General features: G+C 45.0%; 1 protein-coding gene across 1 annotated transcript in view; it reads left to right on the forward strand.

Moving 5' to 3' along the window:
- Positions 1–24,101, forward strand: part of LOC307245381 (supervillin-like) — a 79,800-nt gene extending 55,699 nt beyond the window's left edge. Inside the window, exons 9-29 of the mRNA XM_080020940.1 lie at positions 4,137–4,284; positions 4,953–5,036; positions 5,680–5,766; positions 6,976–7,156; positions 7,963–8,135; positions 8,813–8,968; positions 13,526–13,662; positions 15,016–15,163; positions 15,941–16,086; positions 16,172–16,332; positions 17,146–17,275; positions 17,882–18,182; positions 18,805–18,959; positions 19,372–19,474; positions 19,638–19,845; positions 20,717–20,850; positions 20,946–21,101; positions 21,514–21,657; positions 21,784–21,896; positions 22,887–23,042; positions 23,443–24,101. Coding sequence (XP_079877066.1) covers positions 4,137–4,284; positions 4,953–5,036; positions 5,680–5,766; positions 6,976–7,156; positions 7,963–8,135; positions 8,813–8,968; positions 13,526–13,662; positions 15,016–15,163; positions 15,941–16,086; positions 16,172–16,332; positions 17,146–17,275; positions 17,882–18,182; positions 18,805–18,959; positions 19,372–19,474; positions 19,638–19,845; positions 20,717–20,850; positions 20,946–21,101; positions 21,514–21,657; positions 21,784–21,896; positions 22,887–23,042; positions 23,443–23,529 — 3,108 coding nt within the window. The 3' untranslated portion in view covers positions 23,530–24,101. The remainder of the gene's footprint in view (positions 1–4,136; positions 4,285–4,952; positions 5,037–5,679; positions 5,767–6,975; positions 7,157–7,962; positions 8,136–8,812; positions 8,969–13,525; positions 13,663–15,015; positions 15,164–15,940; positions 16,087–16,171; positions 16,333–17,145; positions 17,276–17,881; positions 18,183–18,804; positions 18,960–19,371; positions 19,475–19,637; positions 19,846–20,716; positions 20,851–20,945; positions 21,102–21,513; positions 21,658–21,783; positions 21,897–22,886; positions 23,043–23,442) is intronic.
- The last annotated feature ends 294 nt before the right edge of the window (positions 24,102–24,395 follow it).

The following is a 24,395-nucleotide window of genomic DNA, read 5'->3' on the forward strand; positions in this document are numbered from 1 at the left end:
CCTGGGTGTTTGTTTTGGAGGTCCAGGTTTAGGGATAGTTATAATGCAGATTTTGTGATATGAGGCCGAAATCATAGTCGTCTGGGATATCATGGGGATATAGTTAAATGTCGTCTTTTAAGGAACATTATTGGTAAAGTGATGCAGTTTTCTGAACCTCATGGACTGTTCTAATCAATGGTGATAATATTAACATTACTAATGTTTGTTTCTCAGGTTCTTGTGTGTAAATATCGTGTTCTCCCAATATGTTGTCAAATTATCGACTATGATTTGTCAAAAAAAACCTTGTCATCTTTTGATTTTCTTTGCAATGTTTCCTCAAAGCCAGCTGAATACACATTTCCACACAATTAAAAATATGCAGGTACGAAATTCCAGCTGAAGCTGCGCAAAAATACATATATACTGTGTATATATAATTGCAATTTAATTCCAGAAAATGATAAATCAGTCAGTACAATAGCGTACATTTATTGTGTATTTAAACTACATCCCTGCGGTTGGACCAGATGGACCAGATGCTATGACCTGTGGTTGTGTGACCCCGCCCCTCCCTCTCCTCTCAGCGGTACTTTGTTATCCATGAGGCGTAACGCTGCATCGTGAGGTAAAATGGAGAGTGGGGGAGTAATAATAAAAGCACAAAAATGTGACCGTATAAATGTTAACATATAAAACGTGAGATGCGCCGATCGATCGGCCGGTTTTCAGCTCTCAGGTATATTTTCAGATTCTGTGCCGGTCAGATTTTACACACTGATAAAGTGCTCGTGTACTGTACCGGTAAAAAGATACAGATTCGGTTAAAAAAAAAAAATTGATGAAGATAGAAAATGTCACTTTTTGGAGGTACTTAATAAACTAATATTAGATCGATTATTTATTTATCGCCTGACAATAATCTAACATTGTGCAGACTGTGTCTCTGTCACTGCAGAGCAGCGTCGGCTCTGGTTGTTCCGAGTGCACAAGCTCCACCCGTGATGAAAGGTTCCACTCTTTTGTTGGGACTCGATTCTCGACGAGTCACTCAGTCAAACGAGTCGTTCCATTTGATTCAGCTGGTTTAATGCGCGGTGAGGGAAGGAGGACTTCCGGTGAACCAGAGTGAGAAGAGTCGGCCATTTATTTATTTTTATTATGAGATATATATATCTTCTTTTTTTTCTTTTTTTTTTTTTGCAGCGAGTACCAAAGAAATATCATAAATGTATTTTCTCTTAAAAGAGAGACTTTCATTGAAGTTTGACCTGGACATTTTCACGTTAGTTATATGTTGTGTCCTAAAACTCAGTGAGTTACAGGTTGAATTACACTGAAACTTGGTGGTCTCGTGGTCCCAATTTTTATTTTATTGGAACTCCGTGACCGTTCCATGTTGTATTTTGTTTTATCGCAACTCGGTAAACTCTGAAAATGACAGCCGTAGTCCGTACGTGCATTGGTCCAATCCCGTGAGCGCGGTCAGATCACGTGACGTATTTGTCATTGGCGTACAGCAGATCGGAAATCAGAATCTGCAGGTCAGACTTCAGAATGCAGTCTCTGGTTGGTAAACATGTCGGGTAACTTTACCAGATGATGCATTTCAAGGGGTACATCCTAATGAGATGAATGTGTGTACTGTATATAGTTAGCTGTAGTAGCTCTCTTACGTTGTGATTATCCTCGTCAGGAGACGGCCACGGTGTGAGCGGCAGTCACTCAAACACCACGGGGAGACTGCTCCGCCGTTGGGGTTCAATATTTTCCCGGGGTTGGCAGCCCTGCACAATTCTGATCAAGTTGAATGGAAAAAAATATGTATTTTCTGACTTAATATTTACATTTCTACAGTGCGTTTGTATTGTACGTGCGTTTACATTTTCCATCATGAGTGGTATGATGGTATTCGTCCAAAATCTTGTGACGAGCTAGGTGCGTGTTCATCAAACAACGCAGAATTATCCTGTTCTCTCTCTCTCTGGCAGAGTTTAAATAAACTACTTAGTTTGATTTTTGATTTTTTTTTTTAATTTTTATTTATTTTTTTCTTATTTCTTAGGAACAGTTTTCACATGTGTCCGTTCAATTTCCACTCCGTCTCCCCGAATGTCTGTCTTTCCCCGCGGGGTTGAGATGAAATGAGCCTCTGCTGTGCCATTAAAGCCTCAAAAGGAGGAAAATTACGATATGACGATATGTTGGCTGCGTCGTCTGAACGCTGCTCAGCTCATTATTCAGACGTAAACAAATCCCTCTGAAGCTCCGACGGGGCCTTTCAGTTTGTTTTTGTTTTTTTTGAGAACTCCTTCATCCATACTCTAAAAGGAAAGTAGACTCACAGATATACACGCAGAAGTACACTCAGTCATATAGTACACATACTTAATAATAATACTCCTAATACTCTAACCATTTATGATGTATATTATACATCATAAATGGTCCCATTTTCAGAGTTGGACCAGTCACAAAGTGCTTGATACTGTTTAAAATGCTTATCATTTTTTATTATTATTTTTGTCTGCATTGCTACATATCGTAAAAATGAACTCCGAATATGTTTTGTAGCATACAGTTATCCCAGAAAATAGCAAAAAAAACAATTGTTATAGTTGGGTTTTTTTTGGTTTTTTTTTTTTGTTTTTTTTTTTACATAATCCCTTGATTGAAACTGTTTCAGCTGACTATCGTCTTATCACAGTCACATGTTTTCATTTAAAGATTAAGGGGCATTTTAAGACAATTAGAAAATGTTGCTGCGGATTAGGTACATTTCAATCGGTTGGGTTGAGCTAAATCTTATGTTCCAAAGTTCAATATAGCTTTTCTTTATGGGGTGGATGTGTATTATTATACTATTACAGGATTATGATGGTGGCATGAAATACACAAGACAATTAATGGGTGTTAATGAGTATGAATTGATCTCCGGCTAAAATTCCATGCTTCCGACGTCTCCAGTTATAGTGTTTTGATTTCACCAAATAATTTACATCAGCGTGGCCTTTTCTTGTGGCTTATTTCCACACCCAAGCTGCATGAAGCCCCCTCGCAGAAGGGAAGTCGCCACTTAACTTGGTAAATTACTGCGGGTGATTTGGTTCGACGTTAGCAAAGGGATTTAGGATGGAATGCATTGTCGACTCTGCCAGGGCCATAAAACGCATCGTGGATGGTTTTTTTCGGGGGAGTGGCGGGGGCCGTTGAATTTGATTAATCGCTGTGAAGTGGCGTCTGGAGCCCCGGTGGGACGGCGAGGGGGTCCCGTCCCGTAAAGCTGGGGTAATTCGCTTTTAATGGGGAAGGAAATTCAGGTGCGGAAACTGGCCGTGAGACTAAATCACATAGGTGGAATTCTACTGGAAGGCGGGTGATGGATTGTGCAAGCACGGATGGATCATTTTCCTTGGAAGCTCGAGTTTGCTTTGAGGAACCGAATGTACAGTGAGAGCCACCGACCTACCTTTTTTAGGGTGAAGGGCGTGCCACGGAGAGACATTGGCAGCGGCGGAGAGAAGATCCATGCAGTCCCACGTTGCCAACCTCTTTGATGCCCCCCCCCCGTTGGTTTCTGAAGGGACAATTTTTGAGCCTTGAGTTTGGATTAACGCTCGCCACCGTGTTGGCAGGAAGCTGGTGCAGGGCTTTCTAAATTTGGCCGGTGAGGTAGAGTCTCGAGTCGTGCGAGCGCGGCGGGCAAAACCGCCGGGCTGTTGGAGGAAGGGAAGAAACGCGCCCACCTCGCTCGAACGGGGAAATACACGAAAAATACTTTACAATCGTTTCCCAAATCACAACCCAGACGCCCATTAGAAGAGGTGAACTTACATATTAAGACTCTAAAGGGGGAAAAAATAATTAATTGACATTGTATTTCTACTGAGAAGTTTCTTCTTTTTCCATTGACTTCCACCGAGTCGGAGCGGCATCTACCATAGTCTGTGGATAAACTGACTCCCGTAAAGTGCACTGGAAATCATCTACCGTCTACGGTCAAATATCATCACCCAGTCAGTCGTGTGATGTATTATTTTCCACATCGCCAAAGAAGGTGTATCGCATACACCTTTTTTTTAATATATATATTTTGGATAAAGAAGTGTAGCGATGCCACGTTTGAGATGTTCTGCGCACCGACGTGTTTGCAGAAGTCCAGTGCGGACGTGGAACCCAAGATGTCGCTGGCGGAGCGGATGAAGATCCTGCAGGAGAAGGAGGAGCAGTGGAAGAGCAGAGGGAAGGGAGCGGCCAACGACTCCACCCAGTTCACTGTGGCCGGACGCATGGCCAGGAAAGGTGCGTCGCTACCCGCGGGGCCCTGTTGTATAGAGAAAACAAGACAACCAAATCGATGAGCAAACACTGTAATATGTACACACATAGTTTTGGCATCGCCAGGTTCCAGGAGTAGATACCAGGACAACGGGAGGGTTCGGAAGTTCAGCGTGTTCCAAACAGGTCCAACCAATCCGGTTCAGTTCTGCAAGAAATAGGCGCGGTTTAATTGAAAGAGCCCACATGCGAACGCCTCTGCACTTCCATATTCTGTCTGTGAGTCTTATCTGGGTCAGGACTCGAGCAGAGCACTGTCAATAACCTGTTGAGGCCCTTATATACCGTGCTTGATTCTAACTACGTGAGCGCATATGGAAGATGGCAGCCCAGCATTCCTTTGGAGCGTTGGTTGTGCACGTCCTCAGAAATGAGCGCTGTGCTAACGGAAGATGGCCGACCTGCATGTTCCGCGTTTGTTTGGATCGTCAGTCGTGCAAGTCCTCAGAAATGAATGCTAAATATCCACAAGATGCAATTCCACACATGCCCAGTGGGGTCAGTATAGGACTCTGAACTACAACAAGGTTGCAAGGTTTTAAAGGGAAACTTGTATTGCTTGTCCTGCCTGTGCCTCGGCCGTTGGAGGATACGATGGCAGACGGCGACTCCTAAACGTTGCGTTTCTCCAGGTTTGGTGTCGGGCTCCGGGAAGGAGGAGTCTCCTCTCCGTCACCTCAAGAAGTCCTCAGCCACGCCGGTCAAACCTCAGGAAGGTAAAAACGGGAGAACGTCCGACGCCCGTCCACTAAAATGCTCAGCTCAGGAGTGCAAACTGGTGATTTGGGTTTAAGAGACTGTGAGAGCGCTGCAGAGTGCCAGAGAACATTTATACGTTTATAGTAAACCAGGTGGAGCGTCACATTCATCTGTTGCTTTTATTGCCATTTCACAGGCTAAACTAATGGGAAAAATAATTAAAATATGAACAAATTGTGTTATTTACACATATACTGTTCTCCTCGAGAAACTTTAAATAAACATGTTTTATCAGATAACATTTTTCTCATGCCCCCCCCCCCCCTTGTAATTCCTCTGTGCCCGACTGGGGGCACGTTAAAGCAGCCTCACAGTTTGAATAGCATTGGGTTAGAAGAAACCCTATAATCCTTTATTAAATTTGCTTTTTTAAGTTGATAAGCCAATAAAATTTGTCATTTAAATCCTTTTCTGCCACAAAAAAATGTTGTGCCCAGATAATTATATTGGGACATATATTGGATACACTAGGCCTGGTACTATAACAAAAAAAAACCAAAGTTTTCTCGCCTCAAGGTAACAAGGATTTGGATATACCTTTTGGAAGCAGGATAAATCTTTGTTTCCACTAACAGGACCATTTCTTTGTCCTATTTTCAGAGATCTCCACCAGAAGCGGAGCCAAGGTGGAGGGCGACAAGCGCTTGGACAAGCTGGAGTCTTTTCTAGACAAACTTCACAATAAAGGTACTTTTTAGGCTGCATTTTAATAAATAAACAAAAAATAACATTAAAGCAGCACTATGTAACTTTTGGGATTTGGCGCTCCTAAAGTTTCTGAGTGCAATTGCACTTTTACACTACTGGCATAAAACTCGGGCCCCCTGCTGCCGGTGTAGCTACCAGATGTGCTCGGCCTGGCAGATCGGCTCAGAGGGTGAAGCAAACCCTGCGGTGCAATGAAAGTGAGGGCCGGCTGGTGCACCGCTGTCCCGCCTCATCCGCCCCGATGGGGAGATGGAGCATTATAAGCAGATATTTTCACCGGCAAGTTTATAATTTATCCTTTTTTATATATCTAAATTTTACCAGGCATTAAAACGGTAATTACTGGAGCCGAACATCAAGGAATTGGCGTAAAGAGTAACGCACTCCTGTAGTTTTCGTACCCGAACACAGAGGTTACATAGAGCCAGAATAGGAATTTTTAGGGGTGGGGGGGGGGGGGGTTGAAAGAGGGTCCATTCTCCGTATTACAAGTCAGTGTACCATCAAAATGGTTCTGAAGCTTTTATTTTAAGGTAAAAAAAAAAAGTTACACAGTGCTGGAGCTCAGTTGCTGTATTGTCCTTCTCAAGAAAGCTCTTTCTTTTGCAACACGGCCACGTCTAATGGATTTATTTTTATTTTTTTCCTGATGCAATGCTATTATATATTGTACGATATTGGCAATTAAATAGTGAATTAATAAACAAACATATCAACAAAGGATGTTCCAAAAGTCGAGGTTAAAATAAACTTTAGCCGTCACAATTATTTGAGCAAATTTCAATGATATCTCTTCATCCAAATGTTGAGGGAATTTATACTGATGTGAACGAGATTTATATTTTCCATTGAATTCCAGTTAAATTCAGGTTCAAATGAAGCATTTACTCACATTTTTATGGCAATACATGTCAGTTTGCAATAGTAGACAGGTCTTATTACACTGTTATAAGCTTATACCATTAATTGTGGTCATAAAAATTGAATTAAATTGTTAATCTACAACAAACGATAAGTGACTTTGAATAATTCGATTCAATTCCTCTGATTTAATGTGACGGCATAAAAGAGTTTTCTGTATCTTTAACAGCCACACGTTGACCTCCAAGGCCTTCAAAGATTTTTTTTCTTTCCTTCCCGTGTGTCACTTCACTTCCTGTTTCCCACTTCCCGTTTCCTGTGCGGCAGGGGCGGGCCACAGTCGCCCGTCCACCATAGAGGTGACGGCCGAGGCGGAGAAGGAGGTGATGACGCTGGACGACGACGAGACGTTTGGCAGCTTCTACAAAGCGGCGAGTCCCGCGGCGCTCAACGCCAGCGTGGTGCTGACGCAGGACGACCTGAGCCTCATCCAAGCCAACACGCCCATGTAGGAGACACATTTTATATTATCTTATTATTATAATTATTATTATCATTATTATAATTTTTTTTATTAATAATAATAATAATAATAATAATAATAATAATTAAAACCTAAAATTAGGTGTCTACACATCCTTAAAATGTGGAAGTCTTACAGGTTAGGCCTTAAAAGTCATTCAATAATTTGAATTTATGAGGTCTTCATTTTTTAATTCTATTCATCCACATATATATATATTTTTTTTTTTTTCTGATTTCGTAAAACCATGGTGCTCGGGGATGCATGGCGAAGCCAGGGGTCCCCGTTTCCCGCAGCTTTTACGGGCGTGTCGGCTCAAAAGCTGACTGGCTGTTGTGGGCGCGGCCAACATTTCAAACCCCTCTCCCTTAAATATGAAAAGGGAGCTCCGCCCCCTGCAGCTGGATGATGCCGAGCTCCCTTTGAAAAGCACGGCAGCCTGACCGTGCCACGAGCCTATCTGAGATCATGATGCTGAAAATGAGCCTTAAATGTAATACCTTTCCAGGCTCATTTTTACAAAATGTAACTCTTGGACACCCGCGGTTAGACACGGTGACAGCTGACGTAGTAATATCAGACGTATTGTCGGAGCAATATTCTCGCAATGATTCCTCTCAAAGCTCCCAAGTTTCTCCTTCAGCCCCCACTCAAATTGCAACCGGCCGTAAAATGACACGACATGAGCATCAACAAAGTTTCATTCCATTGCTTTAGTATCATTATTATTGCTTGATTTTTTTCTCATGTCAACTTCATAAAAACCCCAATTTTGACTCTTGCCTCTGCAGCCTGACGTCCACCGTGGCGGAGCACAAGCGGGCGGTGCGCCCTGCCCGGAGGAACGCGGGCTCCAGGAACCCGCTGCGGGCACTGGCCGCCCGGAAGGACCTGCGGCGGGTCTACACCGAGCAGAGGCTCAACGTGGCCTCGGTGGAGACCAAGAGGATCCAGGTGGAGAGGAGTGAGTCCCAAATTTGGAAATTATTCATTCATTCTTATTCAAAATCCCAAGAATTACACTCTACGGGGAAATACTCGTTTCACTCTACAACATCCTTGAATTGTTGAAATTCTGATTGTAATTGTTGATTTGTCCCAATAAGTAACCGGGACCTCTTTTTTTCCTTTTATTGGTATTATTATGCGTTTTAAAATTCATATTTCGATCGGGAAGCAACAGACTAAAGCAAAATAAGAATGACTTACTTTCTGTCAAAAAGTGACATTACTGGTCAAATTTGGATATTCCGCATCCGCAAATTATTGGGAATGTTTAGATACATTTTGAAACACATTAGATTTAGGCCCCTTTTCTGCTGAAGTGCTTGAAAAGTCCTTGGAATAATTGATAATAGATAGGCTAATATAGACAATGAGACCAATATAATAAATAAAGATGACATTGAAAATTTATCACATGCTTTGTGTGAAGTCCTTGAAAATGGAAAAAATAGTGCTTAAAGTCCTTGAATTTCATTTTGACCCCTGTTTATTATAAATAAAGTGAAGCTTCGAGTCATTAATATATCATTACTGATCCTAAAGTCAAATTTGGATTCCGCTTCGCGTTGTTTCTTCCTGCTGTATTTTCACAAAATGGGGGCATCATCATCGCCTGGTTTCTCCGTTCCACCCCAGTGGCCAAGCACTCCAACCTGGCGGACGCGGCGCTGGCCGGCCTCGCCAGCAAGGAGAACTTCCGGAAGGTCAGCCTGCGCAGCGTCAAGTCCACGGAGGTGGTGACCAACAACAGCACGCTGCCCTTCAACAAGATGATGCTGATCTGCATCAAGGGTGAGGAGGAAACCTTCTTATTTTGGGACATTTCCTGCGGCGTATGAACGCTCTCGCCGGCGTCCGGACCGGGACTCCCATTGATCCTAGTTTCATACAAAGAGATTTTACTGCTGCACAAGTTTTAAATTCCGTCTTGGAGTTATACGAGCGGCGTTCACTTTATCCTCTAAGGCGCCTCCAGGTGTGTGTTGTCGTTCGGCCGAAACATAAACACGCTGCCGGCAAATTATTTTTATTCCCACATTATTGCAAACGCAAGTCAGCGGCGCGCTGGAAAAAGACGTTTTAGAAAAAGAAAAGACAGAAAATGATCTCTCAATGGGGTGAAAAAATGTCATTTGACAATTTCTTAAAAGAAGAAAAGTGTATATTATATCTATCCTTGGTCTCTAAAGTGTCACAAAACACTTTTTTTGTTTTTTTTAGAATCGCTCATTAAATATTTATTTGAGGTACCAGGTACCTCCACCACACAGAGTATACAGTAAGTAACATTGAGCATGGAAATTATTTACACAATGATATATATGTTATACATACTGTACAACATAAACAATTTATCTAGTTGTAGCTATATACATTTCTTCAGGATATAATGTTTGTAGAAACAAAAGAATCATTGTTGAACGCACCATTACCTCTGTAGCGTGCCGACACCTAGTGGTGATTTGACATCATTACGTGTGTTACAGTTGAAACCAGATAGGGCTGAGTCACAAGTACAAAGTCACAGAGAAAGTCCGGACGTGTTCATGGGGTGCAGCAGTGTTTTCCCTCTTCCTGTGTATAAACTGGGAGTATTCCAAGTCCGTTTATTCTGTGAAACAAGAGGAGCCTTGTCGCGATGCAGCGCATTGAGTGTCCACACAAACTGAAAAATGCATCTCTTCATCTAAATAAACTAATGTCACAGTCTCTTAAAATTCTTAAGTTCTCCACTCAATCATTACTTTTTAGATTACAAAACAGGCAGATTTATTTTTGGTGTATTTCGATAGAGACTAAATATTTGATTGGAAACATTTGAATTGCATCACTTAGCGAGCCACTTCAGACGATGGGATTTCTCAGGCTGGCATTTCGATCCCTCACCTTCTGAAGAAATGCGACTCGGTCATTCTCAGAGGAAAAATCGAACAAATTCCGGGGCTCTATGATGGGGGAGAGGTTAAGAGGCGGCTGCGTGTCAATGTCCTCGGCAAGGCTCACATCCAGCAAGGTGGAGTTCTTCACGCAGAAGGAGGAGACCCTGGAGACCCCTGGGTACCCAGCAGCTCCTCCTTAACAAAGAAATTCAGGCGCTCTCTGCAACGCGTACCCACCACCCAAAAAGGGGTCCTATGATGGGGGAGAGTTTAAGAGGTGGCATCCTGCCTGCGACTGGGCAGCCCCCCACAACATCCGCGGGAGGGGGGGAGGGGTTGTGACGCTCGTTTCCTGGAAGAGCACGGAGGTAATGGAGAGGCTCCCCGGAAATCTTGATGCTGGGTGTTCTAGTGGGAACAGTGTCAAAGTGAACTTCATTGTCATTCAGACCACGCAACAAGAAGTGCACAGCAGAGCTAAATTGCGTTTCTCCAGGCTCGATGTACAAATATAGACATAAACGTCAAATACACGTAGACACAACAACAAATGGACATAATAGACAAACAACACGATACGTACAGACCTGAAGACATTTCACAGTGGTTGGATTATTGCACAGCTATGTAAACTTGACACTGGTGGATATAAAATAAAGTGCTCAAGTGATGAGACATTGATTTGTTGCACAAAAGTAGCAGCATTATTCGGAATTGAGAACTCTGATGGCCTGTGGGGAAAAAGCTCTTGCTGAGTCCGGCAGTCTTGCACCGCGTTCTGCGGCAGCGTTTATCCGAGGGCAGAAGGTTAAACAGACCAGAGAATGAACCGAGAGGCTGCTGGTCAGGATGCTCTCTGGAGAAGGTTGTGAAGACAGGCGGAGGGTTTGCTCTTCTCATCTGTCGCAGGAAGTAAAGGAGCTGCTGTGCCCTCTTGACAAGCGAGGTGGTGTAAGTAGTCCATGTCAGGTCATCCTCGATGTTCCCCCCAGGAACTTTATACTTTTTACGGACTCCACGTTGCCGTGGATTGTGAGTGGAGTAGGTACTGTGTGCTTCCTCCTGAAGTCAAAAGTGATCTCCTTTGTTTTGTTGACATTCAGTGATAGGTTGTTGTTGTTGTCGTCGTCGCACCAGACAATGAGTTGGTTCACTTCCTCTCTATAGGCCGAGTTGTCGTCATTGCTGATGAGACCCACCACTGTCGTGTCATCTGAAAACTCGATGATGTGGGTGGAGTTATACTTGGCGCAACAGTCTTGGGTCATCAAGGTGAACAACAGTGGGCTCAGAACACAGCCCTGGGGGACGCCAGTGTCAGGACGATGGTCTCTGGAGTGTTTTTACCAACTCGTAGTGTCTGATGTCTGTCTGTGAGAAAGTCCAATATCCAGTTGCGCAATGGGTTGTTGATGGATAGCGGACCAGGTTTGTTTACCAAGTGCTGAGGGGTGACTGTATTAAAGGCGGAGCTGAAGTCAATGAAGCGCATCCGCACATAACTGTTTGTGTTCTCCAGATGTGCCAGACTCAGGTGAGGTGCTGTCGATATGGCGTCATCAATGGAGCGGTTAGGGCGGTATGCGAACTATAGTGGGTCGAACGTTGCAGGGAGTCTTGATGTTATTTGGTCCTTGACCAGCCTTTCAAAGCACTTCGCCATGATGGGGGTGAGTGCAATAGGGCGGTAGTCGTTAAGCGGTAATGCTGGTGAGTTCTTTGGCAGCGGTATGATAGTAGTGGATTTGAAGCACGGGGGTACGATGGCTTGGCTTCGGGAGGTGCGGTATATGTCTGTGAGTACGTGCGTCAGTCAGCACATGCTCTGAGTACACACTCTAGTCTGTTGCCAGGGCCTGTAGCTTTCCGTGGGTTGACCTGTGTAGGGTCCGCCGGACGTCAGCCGGGTCCAGACAGAGTACTTCATCGTCCGGAGGGGGGCTTTCATTGTTGTCATGTTGTTCTTTTCCTCAAGCCGGCTGAAGTAGGTGTTAAGTGTATTGAGGAAGTCGTGTTGTAATCGCAGGGTGGTGGGTAGGACCTGTGGTTTGTGATAGACCAGATGCCTTGCCACAAGCGCCTGGGATCATTTAGGTCAGTGAAATGACTTTGGATTTTCTTTCCACAAGCATGTTTTACTGCCCTCACGCCACGGTTCAAGTTGGCTCTAGCAGATGTAAGAGCGTCTCTTTCGTTGGGCTTGAAGGCAGCATTACCTGCTCTCAGAAGCGTGTGCACCTCTCTGGTAAGCCGGGGTTTTTGTGTGGCGATAGTCTTGATGATGGTCACATCTTCCACACACTTGGATATGTATCCCATCGCAGGCTCGGCAGACTCCCACAGATGAATGTGTTGATTGACAGTGGCAGCCTCTCTGAACACATTCCAGTCTGCGCATTCAACAGTCCTGGAGTGCTGAAACAGCTCCCTCTGGCCAGGACCTTATCTGCCTCACAGATGGCTTGCTTCTAGTTAGCAGTGGTCTGTATGCTGGAATTAACATAACAGAAAGATGGTTCGAATTTCCACGGTGAGGGTGGGGAACTGCTCTGCATGCCTGTTTGATGTTGTGGTGTAAACCCGGTCTAGGGTGTTTTCTCCCCTGGTTGCAAAATCCACATGTTGGTAATCATGTGGTAGGACTGTCCTCAGGTTGGCCTGATTAAAGTCACCAGCAATGATAAAAACACCGGATTAGCATTTTGCATCATGCTAACAGACTAATCCAGTGTGGACAGCGCGTCTTTTGTGTTGGCACTGGGGGGAATATATACAGCCGAGATTTACTGCTGAGTGCGTGGCTCCTATCTGCACTGAATGTTGTAAGGTCATCCACACGAATGGCACTATCGGGTATAGTGGAATTTAGCCACGTCTCGGTAGAGATAAGAGCACAACAGTCTTTTATCTTGCGTTGGGTAGTTAAATCCACTCTCAAATCGTCCATTTTGCTTTCCAGAGAACGGACATTGGACAGCAGAATAGATGGACCCGCAGGTCTGTTGGGGTTAGGGATTGGTCTGTCACACCGCTTGTGTCGCTCCCTGCGGCGGACAGTGACGGTAGGATGGTCCGCTGCTCTGTGGGCCTCTGGGTCTTGCCGGTGTAGAATCCCCAGTTCATGCAGAGTTTTGAGTTCAAAAGCCAGCAGACAGCTGGATAAATTGGATGGAACACCGGACGCACGCACAACACTGTGTCGCGCTAGCCCGCTGCCTTGGCAACTTGTTTGCATTGTTTTCTTAAAATGAGGAAATAATTACAATTTGGAAGGAGATTTTACAAAAATTCTAGTATTTGAGCTACTTTTGCCAAGTGAGGAGGTCTAGGTGGAGTATATTTCCTCAAAGGCAGATCAATAATCTTATCAACACGGTCCTAGGTGTTTAATCAGGATGTCTGAAGAAGGACAAAAGGCATCTATTTGTCATCTTAAATTTGGGGTTCCCGTACCCGTGTTGTGTTGCAGGCCGGCGGCACGTCCAGGTCCGCCTGGTGGAGCCCGCCGCCAGGTCCCTGAACAGCGGCGACTGCTTCCTGCTCATCACCCCCAAACACTGCTTCATGTGGAGCGGGGAGTTCGCCAACGTCATCGAGAAGGCAAAGGTAGCGACCCTACGGCAGTGTTTTTCAACCGCTGAGCCGGAGACGTTTTCTAATTCCACTTGAAAAAATAAAAATAAATTGCAGGGTTGAGCTATTTCCTCAGTTCTCAGCAGAACAGCAGCTCAGTGTTCATCAGAGCAAGTTTCACTCTGAAAGTGAAGATTACTCGTCGTCATGAAAGGTTAAAGTCTTTTTTTTTTTTTTTTTGAGATTAGATTCTTGACGAGTCACTCGGTAACAGGAGTCGTTCCTTTTAACCGACTCTTGGTTCAACGCATTCTCATAAGAATCATTTATACAAAGTGTTCCCTATGAACAAATCGTTTTCGAGTCATACGTCACTAACTATTAGTCTGCCATTAAAAGCAGCACAGTTCTACATGTTTCTGATGTTTTTAGGGGTTGACAGGGTGGTATTGTGCCGTGGCTGGGAAACACTGGATAACAGGAACTTTTAAAGGAAAACGGTGGAACCCGGGTTGTCAGAAATTCCTGATAAAATCAGACAGTTTTAATTATTGTTTTATTTTTTGAACGGTTTCAACTGTGGCTGCAAAGTGCAACAGAATTGCCTCTTGTCAAAAGCCATAAAATTAAAGATATTATAGCTCCGCAGGAATCCCAAAAACACAGGTGACAGTTAAAGTTACATTTATAAATGTATTTATAGGTTTAAGTGTTTCTATTGATCATATTGTGTGTAATTATCGTAGGATATTTATTTAGAAGTTGACGTAAACTGAGGGAGATTAATTTAATATTATTCAATTAACATTGATCTTAATTGAATAATGGCGTGTCCGCTGAGGATGCTGAAACCACACCCAATTGCGTTAACCCTGTAATAATATGTAAACGTTTACATGTTTATTCCTAAAACACCATTTTGTCCCAAACTCGGGGATGTTAGCGTCGCTCATTTCACCACTGATGCTCCGTTTCATACCTGGTGTTTATCTAGTGTTGGGGGCGGGGCCATGCAAAATATGACCTTGTATATGTCGTCGGGTCATGATTTAGCCCCGCCCAAAAAATCCAGACCACAAGAATGGTGGGACACAGTTTTAGGGTCTAACGCCACATTAGCATTTGGCATGTGTAACGCGTTTAATGTGTTTAGGAACAAATCACTGGATTCACTTATGTAAGTCCAACACATCCATCTTGTGTGAAATCCCCCCTAGTTTTTTGGGGTTTTTTAAAATGATAAATACTCCCAAATTCTGAAACATTTAAGGATTTAACAGCAACGGTTCTCAATAGAAAACCGATGCATGGCGGCCGTATCCAGCGTGACCGTTTGGGAGGTCGACATTTTTAAGGTGCCTGAGGGTTTTGTTTTGTCGTGGCCAGGCGTCGGAGATGGCGTCGTTCGTCCAGGCCAAGAGGGACCTGGGCTGCAAGGCGCCCCAGGTGACTGTGCTGGAGGAGGGCATCAACACCGACAGCCGCTGGGCCAAGGAGTTCTGGAACCTGCTGGGGGGGAAGACGTCCTACAGAGGTGCGAACCGTACAGCCATGCTGAGCTATTTCATTAGGTGATATTAAAGTGGGAATCCGTCAGATGATTTTGTTGAGGAAAAATGCCGTATTTTATACATTTTTATAGCTGGCGCTTCTTAAAGGAACAGCCGTTCAGTGTATTTGCGTCCTACATGTTCATCCTCTGTGCTGTTGCCACTGTTGGTGGCGGGGTCCGCCACGCCCAAGAAGTGACAGGCAGCCGCGGCCAATTTGTGAGCGCAGCGGAGCTAGGTATGAACGGTAAACTGTCGATATGGATTCACAACAAGGAACACCCACAAAAATATCAAGTGACCAAGAAAACAATCAATCGATAAGACAGTGAGCGTCTCGGAGCTAAATTGTTAAACATGGACTTTGAGGGGGAAATAAATTAAATGTTGGGTTTTTACTTTGAGGGTGTTTTTCTGTGAATGTTCCCCCATATCGACAGTTTACTGTTCACAGATAGCTATGCTGCTTCGTCATTTTCCTGTGTGTGGCGGACCCCGCCACCAACAATGTGAAAACAGCAGACAGAAGAGCACATGAATAACACAAACACATTGAAAGGCTGTTTTTTTATGTAGTCCCAGCTTAAAAAAAAAAAAAAAAAAGTATCAAATATGGGATTGATTTTTATTTTTTATCAGAATAATGTCATGGATCACTTTCTCACATCCTGCAACTGGATGGTTTCACTGAAGCAGATCTGAGAATCTGAATTGCCAGTTAAAGGACCAAACACCTTACTTTCCTGTCGTGTGTTTTGCAGGAGCGGGGGAACCGGAGGAGGACGAGCTGTACGAGAGCGGGGTGCTGGACTCCATCGGCGTGTACCGCCTGCAGGGCGAGAAGCTGGTGCCGCACCAGGAGGCCTGGGCCGCCATCCCCAGCGTGTCCCTGCTCAACTCCAAGGAGGTACCGACAGCAGATCCGCATTTTTCGGAATCCGCCGCGCGCGCAGTCGGCCCTGACCCTCCGTGTGACGCCGGTGTCGCCGCAGGTCCTGGTTTTCGACTTTGGCGGAGAGGTGTACGTGTGGCACGGTAAGGACGTCCCCCTGGGCGACCGCAAGGTGGCGGTGAAGCTGGGGAAGCAGCTCCACGCCGGCAACTACGACTACAGCGGCTGCAGGGTCAACCCGCTGAACGCCGACGCCCCGCTGTGAGTCTCGACGCGCTTTCTTTTTGTAGACGTCGTTTGCCTCCAGAAAACCCATATTTTCAGGTGTTACTTGAGTCCAATGCCAAGTAATGGCTCCTCCGCAGTAGGTAGACATGCAGTAGTACAGGTTGGATTTGTGCGCCACGACATTGTTAATCGTCAATTACAAGTCATTATCGTGACTGCCCGTGACACGAGTTCTTCTAGTGCCTTGGATCGTTATTTACTGAAGTATGAACACTTATTATCCCAGTTGCCCCATAAGTCACAAATGTTGTTTACCGCCACATGAAGACCTCATTTCAGAGGTCGGTATGAATGGACAGCAGAGCGCTGAGGTTATCGCAGTGATAAACTGCCCTCTAGAGGCCTGATCCTGCTATTACAGCTCAGTCTAATCTAAGGGCTCAATCCCCCTACTGATGAGATGCCTCACAATAGGATTCCATATCAATACACAGCGAGAATTGTCACTTTTCAGTTGACACCAGCTGCTGTGCAGTTTAAAAAATATATATTTCACGGAACAAATTCCTGTCCATTGCAGGAATTAAATACCAAAATATCTGACAAAATGTGGTTTTAATTTAAGCAGAAAATGGTCGCATAACCGCAAACTGTGGATATTACAGTTTTCACATCAGTTCAGAAGTTTAAACAATAGTATTTAATCATGAGTGAGTATATATATATATATATATATATATATATATATATATATATATATATATATATGTATGTGTGTGTGTGTGTGTGTGTGTGTGTTTTTAACCTAGCCTCGAGTGATTAAATCCTGTGTGTGTGTGTGACCAGGCAGGGCGAGGGCCGTCCCAGCTGGACTCTTTTCGGTAGACTGTCGGAGCACAACGAGACGTCGCTGTTCAGAGAGAAGTTCCTGGACTGGGCCGAGCGGAAGAAGGAGGAGGAGGTGGAGGAGTTGAAGGTGCGAGGAAGACGCGGATCAGAGAAAAGTTATTGTATCGTGCTCTACCTGAAAACCCGTCCTTAAATCAGTTGGATCTGTAACTGTAGTTTTGAATTAGACCATACCGGTTACTCCTGACGATAGCTCTCATTTTTAGATTTTTGTTTTTGGAACGATATGGTGAGAAATCTACTGTAAAAGGAACTAAACGTACGTGCGTGTGTTTTTTGATACTTTCTACATGTATTTATCAATAGATCAAGTTAAAGTTGATATACTGTATTCCTCAGAGCTTTGCAGCTGCCATCGCTACCCATTAATAACCCACTGTTTCCTGAAAATGGGGGAAGAAAAAAAATAGTATTTTGATTGAGGTTGTTTGTATAATCATAATTATTATAAGAGTCCATGCTTGCGAAAATTATATTTCCCCTCTCTCATCCCCCTGATATACTGCCCTCTATAGGCTATATTCTGCTATTACAGCTCTAGGGCTGGGTTTCGGCCACGATCTCACCATTTATTTTGACACAAATGGTCACAAGATGATCAATATAATTCTGAGTCCCACCTGTGAAAATCCAGCATATATACATATATATATATATATATTTTCCCCCCCAGAGCCCGGTGAGCTCCGCCCAGCGCCCCGTGCTGGAGTCGGAGCTGCAGCCGTGCGAGGCCCGGGCCCTGCTGGACGGCGAGGTGGCCCCGGTGAGCTGCGTCCTGGAGGGAGTGAACGTGCGGCGGGGCCACGGCCTGGTGCGCATGGAGGACGGGCGGCAGGCGGAGCTGGCCACCGTGGCCGTGGACACCTGGCACATCAGGGAGCACGGCGAGGAGGAGCTGGAGGGGCGGAGCCTGGGACAGCTGCACGAGGAGGACGCCTACGTCATCCGCTGGAAGTACTCCGTCACCACGCTGGGTGGGTGAAGAGAAAAACTTCTTTAATGTTAGGAAAGGGGGGAAAAAATTTACCGGTTGTGAGGCAGCACGTGTGGTCAACGGGGAGAAGCTTAATGAGCTAGAATTCAAATTCTGAAATTTGAACCAGACATTGGGGGGGGTTGTATCAAAAAATCTGGAAAATAGTTGAACTAAAGTACATTTACAAACTAATTAATTGGAAAATTGGGCCAAAATGTGAGCTGAGACGAGGCTTAATGAGCTAACATTCCAATGGAAACATCAGAAATTGAATATGTGAACAAAAAATGTATTTTCTAACCTCCCAAAAGTCCTGCTGTGGTTCTGGTTCATTAGATTGGTTCGGCTGCCAGCCGTTAAAGACTTTTATTTAATAATTGTTGTTTTTTTGATAGTGATGAATCAGGGCGAGGGGTAATAAAAACGCTCGCTCATAAACCAGCTGTGGAAAGAGACATTCCACTGAAATGGATGTGGTTAAACTGGACGGGCTGAATATGATGTCATGCAGATATTCTTGAGTTTCGGGGTCAGCGTGACCAATGGAACCGCACGAGCTTCATTATTATTTGAACCTAATCGGTTTTCCGAGCTGTGGTGTTCTCATGTTGTCATGGCAGTGGGGAAGCGGCAGAAGCCCGGGGAGCTGAGCGCCGGCGCTCCGGGCCGGGAGAGGAGCGCGTGTTTCTTCTGGCAGGGCCGCCAGTCCAGCATCAGCGAGAAGGGAACCTCGGCGCTCATGACGGTGGAGCTGGGCAACCACCGGGGGGCGCAGGTGAGTGAATATTAAAAATAATATTTCATGTAGTAACCCGGTGTTTCAAAGTCACACCACGAGCCTGTTAACCACTAAGAATGTTGCCTATTATGGACAACTTCTAATGATGAAAAACTATTTGAAATGACTCTGAAGTCACTCCGGCAAAAGAGTGAATTTTCACAGAGGACTCCCTCAGTATTATAATTATTATTCGACAAGTTGTTTGCCACAAGTCGTTGAATGTAAGTGAATTGCTCTTTGCATTCCAAATTAAATAGTCAAATATATACAAAAAAATCACTCTATGCACAGGTTCAAGTTTGGGTATATAGGGTATAAGTAAATTAATGTCATCTATATAAGATATGCTTTTTATTAATCAAAACATAATTCACTATGTTTATAAGTTTTGTGTGGTGACTTGCAGGTGCTGGTGAGTCAGGGTAAAGAGCCTCCGTGCTTCCTGCAGCTCTTCCAGGGAGGACTGGTCATCCACATGGGCAGCAGGGAGGACCACAACCACAACACAGGTCACACAGACATTGTAGTTTTTAATGATATCATTCACTATTACCCTGAGCATTCTCAGTAGTTTCGGAGGAAGGGAGGGCGTAAAGGTGGTAGGACATGGACAGAAAGAAATGGCCATTTATGTTTATTCCATTGCTTAATTAGTCTCCCACCGTCCTGCAGGCGCGTGGCGGCTGTTCTGCGTGCGCGGCGAGGCAGCGGTGGAGGCCTCGCTGGTGGAGGTGGACTGCTGCTGCTCCAGCCTGCGCTCCCGGGCCAGCCTGGTCCTGCTGCACGCCCACAAGGGGGCGCTGTACCTGTGGCATGGCTGCAAGGCCCAGAGCGGAGCCAGGGAGGTGGCCACCAGGACGGCGGAGAAGCTCAGCACCCGGTGAGGATCTGGACAAAGCTCTGATGATAATTTATCATTTTATTTATTTAGATATATATATATCAAGATCGATATCAGCCACATTAAAACCACTGACAAGTGAACATTGATGCACGTGGGAGGTGAAGTCCAGGTGAAGTCTGGTTCGATCCGACAGAAGAGCTACCGTAGCACAAAATGGTGAAAAAGTACATGTTGCTGTGATAGAAAGGTGTAGAACACACAGTGCATGGCAGCTCGCTGCGTATGGGAGCGCTCAGTGTCCATGCTGTCCACCACCCAAAACACCTACAATGGACACGTGAGCATCAGAACTGGACCATGGAGCAATGGTAGAAGGTGGCCCGGTCTGATGAATCACCTTTTCTTCTGCATCATGTGGATGGGTGGGGTGAGGGTCAGATTTGATGGAGCATCTGTGGGATGTGCCGGAACAAGCCTGATCCACGGGGGCCCCACCTCACGACTTCCAGGACTTAAAGGATCTTCTGCTGACGTCTTGGTGCCTGATACCACAGGACACCTTCAGAGGTCTTGTGGAGTCCGTGCCTCCACCGTCACAGCTGTTTTGGAGGCACAAGGGGGAGCTACAAAATATTAGTTATTAGTGGTGGTTTTAATATTGTGGCTGATCGACATGTATATTGTTGTCTATCTTCCTGATCTCCTTTTACTTGATTGTACAGTGCTTTGAGAAAAGTATTTTACCTATGTTCTCTGCAAAGTACTTTGATTTGGAAACCAAACTAATAAGGGATATTAGATTAGGAATAGAAAAATAATTGTGTGTAAGTTATAAGAGGGTTGATGATTGGATTCTACATGATTAATAGATGGAACAGGCTCCAACCTCTCACGGTGTTTGTTGCAGGTGTCCCACGGAATTGGGTCTGAGCAGCACCAGCAAAGTGCAGGTGGAGGAGGTGGAGGAAGGGTCGGAGCCAGAGGGCTTCTGGAAGGCTCTGGGCAAACAGGACAAGAAGGCCTACGACTGCATGGTGCAAGGTAAAGCGTCACCTCCCCCGCTCTGTAAAATCCAAAAATATAGCCCAAATAAACCAAAGCATAAATAGTCAAATATATCAAAATGACCGTTCCAGATCCCGGGAAGTACAACTACACGCCGCGGCTGTTCTGTCTGGACGCCAGCTCGGGGGTGTTCGAGGGGGAGGAGCAGCTGAGTCCGGCCCGGGTCCCGGAGGGCGTGATGGCCATGCCCTTCCTCCAGGAGAACCTCTACTCCGCCCAACAACCCGGTACACTGAAACGATCAATACTGTTTAGTACAGTGATTCAACATTTTAAGTCACATCCATAACCTTGAAATGCGACGAGATTCAGCTTCCGGGACTCCACTTGCAGAGGTTGTGTCGGATATGAGATAACAGTGAAACTAGGATCCAAACCGTCGTCATTATACATTTTCCAACAGTGTCGACGTCTTCCGAAAGAAATACAGTGTAATGGTGAAATTGGAATATTATTAATTGTGAAGGGCATTCCCTATGACTATTCTTAAAGATGGCAGCGACGGGCCACTAGAGGGAGGGTAGGAGTCTGAATGTGATACGATTCTCCAACAAGCCCCTTTCAAATGGACGTAAAGAGCAGTGGGACGGGCACCGTAGCTTCTGGGCTCACCCCCGCCTCTCCCCTGGTCGTGCGCAGCGCTGTTCCTGCTGGACAACCGCATGGAGGTGTACCTGTGGCAGGGCTGGCAGGCCGACGACTCGCAGTGCGCCGGGTCGGCCAGGATGCGCTGGGACAGCCAGAGGAAGTGCGCCATGGAGACGGTGCTGCACTACTGCAAAGGTACTGCAGGGGGAGCCCCGGCGCCGCCACCGCAGCCCCGCACCCTGAACGTAAAATAAACAGAATAAATGTCTTTCTTCAATATCTGGTACCTTCCAATTTTTTCTTTTGTCTTTGTTTGTGCAGAGAAGAACCCGCGGCGCCCCCCGCAGGCCTACCTGATCCTGGCGGGCTGCGAGCCTCTCACCTTCACCAACATATTCCCTTACTGGAAGAAAGACCCCGCCGTCGCCGCGCTGGTACGAGGCTCCTTTTCCGATGCGCTGTCCTGGTGAACATAATTTGGAACGACGGGAAATTGCGCCATGTTCATCTGTCGTGCCCGCTCCTTTCTACAACGGGATGTTTTTTTTTACCCCGGAACGCTTCTTTTTCCAAAAACAGGATTTTGAACCGTCTAAAATTCCACTGATTCCCTGAATAAGGTTGTTTTTGATTTAGACAATGTAAACTATTTGGGTCGTTTTATGACCCAGCCGCAGGTCGACAGATCTTAACTTCTCCGCTCAGTAATGAAAATCCGCTTTCCACGCTGCAGCCGCAGAGAGGAGGCGGAGCTTCATTTGAGCGGCAGCTGTGGGATCAAATTGTGACCTTTTAAGCCGGCTTGACACCAAACCCGACAAACACAAGACCATCACTTTCTAGGGAGAGTCAGATCCCACACGCAGAGTGTTGCCGTGCGGAATCTCTCCGCGTCCGGTCGACGTTAGGAAATTACTGACAAGTTTGTTTTTATGGAATTGGGCTCTGAACCAAGAAAATAAGTCATATATATATATAACTCATATCGTTAAACTCTGATGTCGCCATATTCACTATTAATAAATCTCTTATTATAGAATTGAATTGCGTGTATGTTTCCTTTAACACTGTATAAAGGAAGTTTAAAACTGAATGTCCAGTTGATCAAAATACAGTGTCAGCGAGGATGGAAGAGCTCGTCTCCCATTTTCCCCTGACACTGTATTTTGGGATGTGGCGCTCGGAAGCAGTTCATCCGACGGCCACTAGGGGACGATGCGACTGCCCATTGGGTGTGACGCCGCTCCGCCCCAAAGCCGTCATCCACTCAGGGCTCAATTTAGTTCCGCAAATTTACCTTGAATAATTGAATGCCTCTTTGACTTTGTGCAGCGTAGCCGACTCCCTGCTCATGTTTAATGTTTAATCCACGTTGATGCGGATCAGGCCGAGCGTCCTGTAACCCCACTATCTCCGCTGCGCAGGTGGAGGCTTCCAGGAGCAAAGTGACCTTAGTGCGGGAGGCTCTGTCCAGGCTCAGCCAGCAGCAGTTCTCCATCGAGGAGCTGACCAGGAAGCCGCTGCCCGAGGGCGTCGACCCCCTGCGCCTGGAGGACTACCTGTCCGACCACGACTTCAAAGTAAGAGCGCGCTGAGAGACGCCCCCGCGTTGTACGAGTTTGTGTTTCTGTGTGGAAGATGCGCATATACATATTTATATCCTGAATATCCCCACAGGGATGAATTCAAGTGTTATCGTTCTATACATACGCATTCGTTTACTTTTCTTTTAATTATTCACAACTGCTAAACTCACTGTACTTTTTACCAGAGATAAATGAATATTAAAATATTCACTTTCATTACGATAACGGAGGTGGTTTAAAATCAGGGAAGCAGCTTTTGCCTTTTTCTCCTCGTTCTGCTTTTAAATATTCATTACCTCCGCTTTTATAAATTAATTCTTATCGTAAAAAGTTTCAAATCACTGAGACTGTGGTCCGACCGCCACACTTCACCGCTTCTCTATTTATTTTGCAGAAACTTCTGGAGATGAGTCGAGTGGAATTCAACGCCCTGCCCAACTGGAAGCAGAAGAACCTGAAGAAAGCCAAGGAACTGTTTTAAAACAAAAAAAGAACAAACAACCACAGGAACGTTTCGGGTTTTTTTTAATCCTTTTTGGTTTGAGACAAATCACGTTTAAATTCATTACCTTGTCAAGTATAGAAAACCCCAAACTGTACATTTTTGTTTCAAACTTCCATCGTTATATACACAGCAACACTAACGACATCTACCCCCGCATCACTATAAATATGTAATATACGATCAAATGCATTTTCCTGTTCCGTTAAGTCCAGAATGTATAAAAAAAAAACACAAAAAAAAAAAAAACTCTGAAAGGGATTTTCACGGACAGAACGATCAGCTGAGTCAACCTGGAAGCAGGAAATTGACCCGTTGTGTTTTTATAACAAGAAAAAAAACTATTCTCCCGGAAGTTTTAATGCCTTTGACCATATCGGAAAAGGCAATTTGTTGTGGAACTGGTTGACTCGGACCAAAACTGTTTTTTAAATTTTTAGTGTGTGTGTGTGTGTGTGAAAACGCCTTCATAACCACGAGCGAAAGTGCAAAATTTGTTTTTGTAATGCATCGCATGTTACAATATAAAGTGTATATTGTAAATGAGCAGCGCTGTCCTGTCTGGAGGTTTATTTCTGAAATGAGTTCTTGTACAACAGCGAGTAAAAAGATAGCAAAAGGTGCAATGTGTTTATTCATCCTTTTTCAAAAGGTATGGATTATGATGTACTTCTGCTTAAGAACTGCCAAAACTTCCTTTTAACAGATAATTGTTGAATGGAGAAGCTCAATTAAAAGCCTTTCGGAATTACCCGCTTGAGGAGTTCCAGGGCACTAGAGCAGTTTTGGTGCGTTTGTTTTTTCATTCAAACAAAGCCTCCATTCCTCAGCAGACACACCCACGT

The sequence above is a fragment of the Zeus faber genome, assembly GCF_960531495.2.
Source record: "Zeus faber genome assembly, chromosome: 20".
Taxonomy (NCBI): domain Eukaryota; kingdom Metazoa; phylum Chordata; class Actinopteri; order Zeiformes; family Zeidae; genus Zeus; species Zeus faber.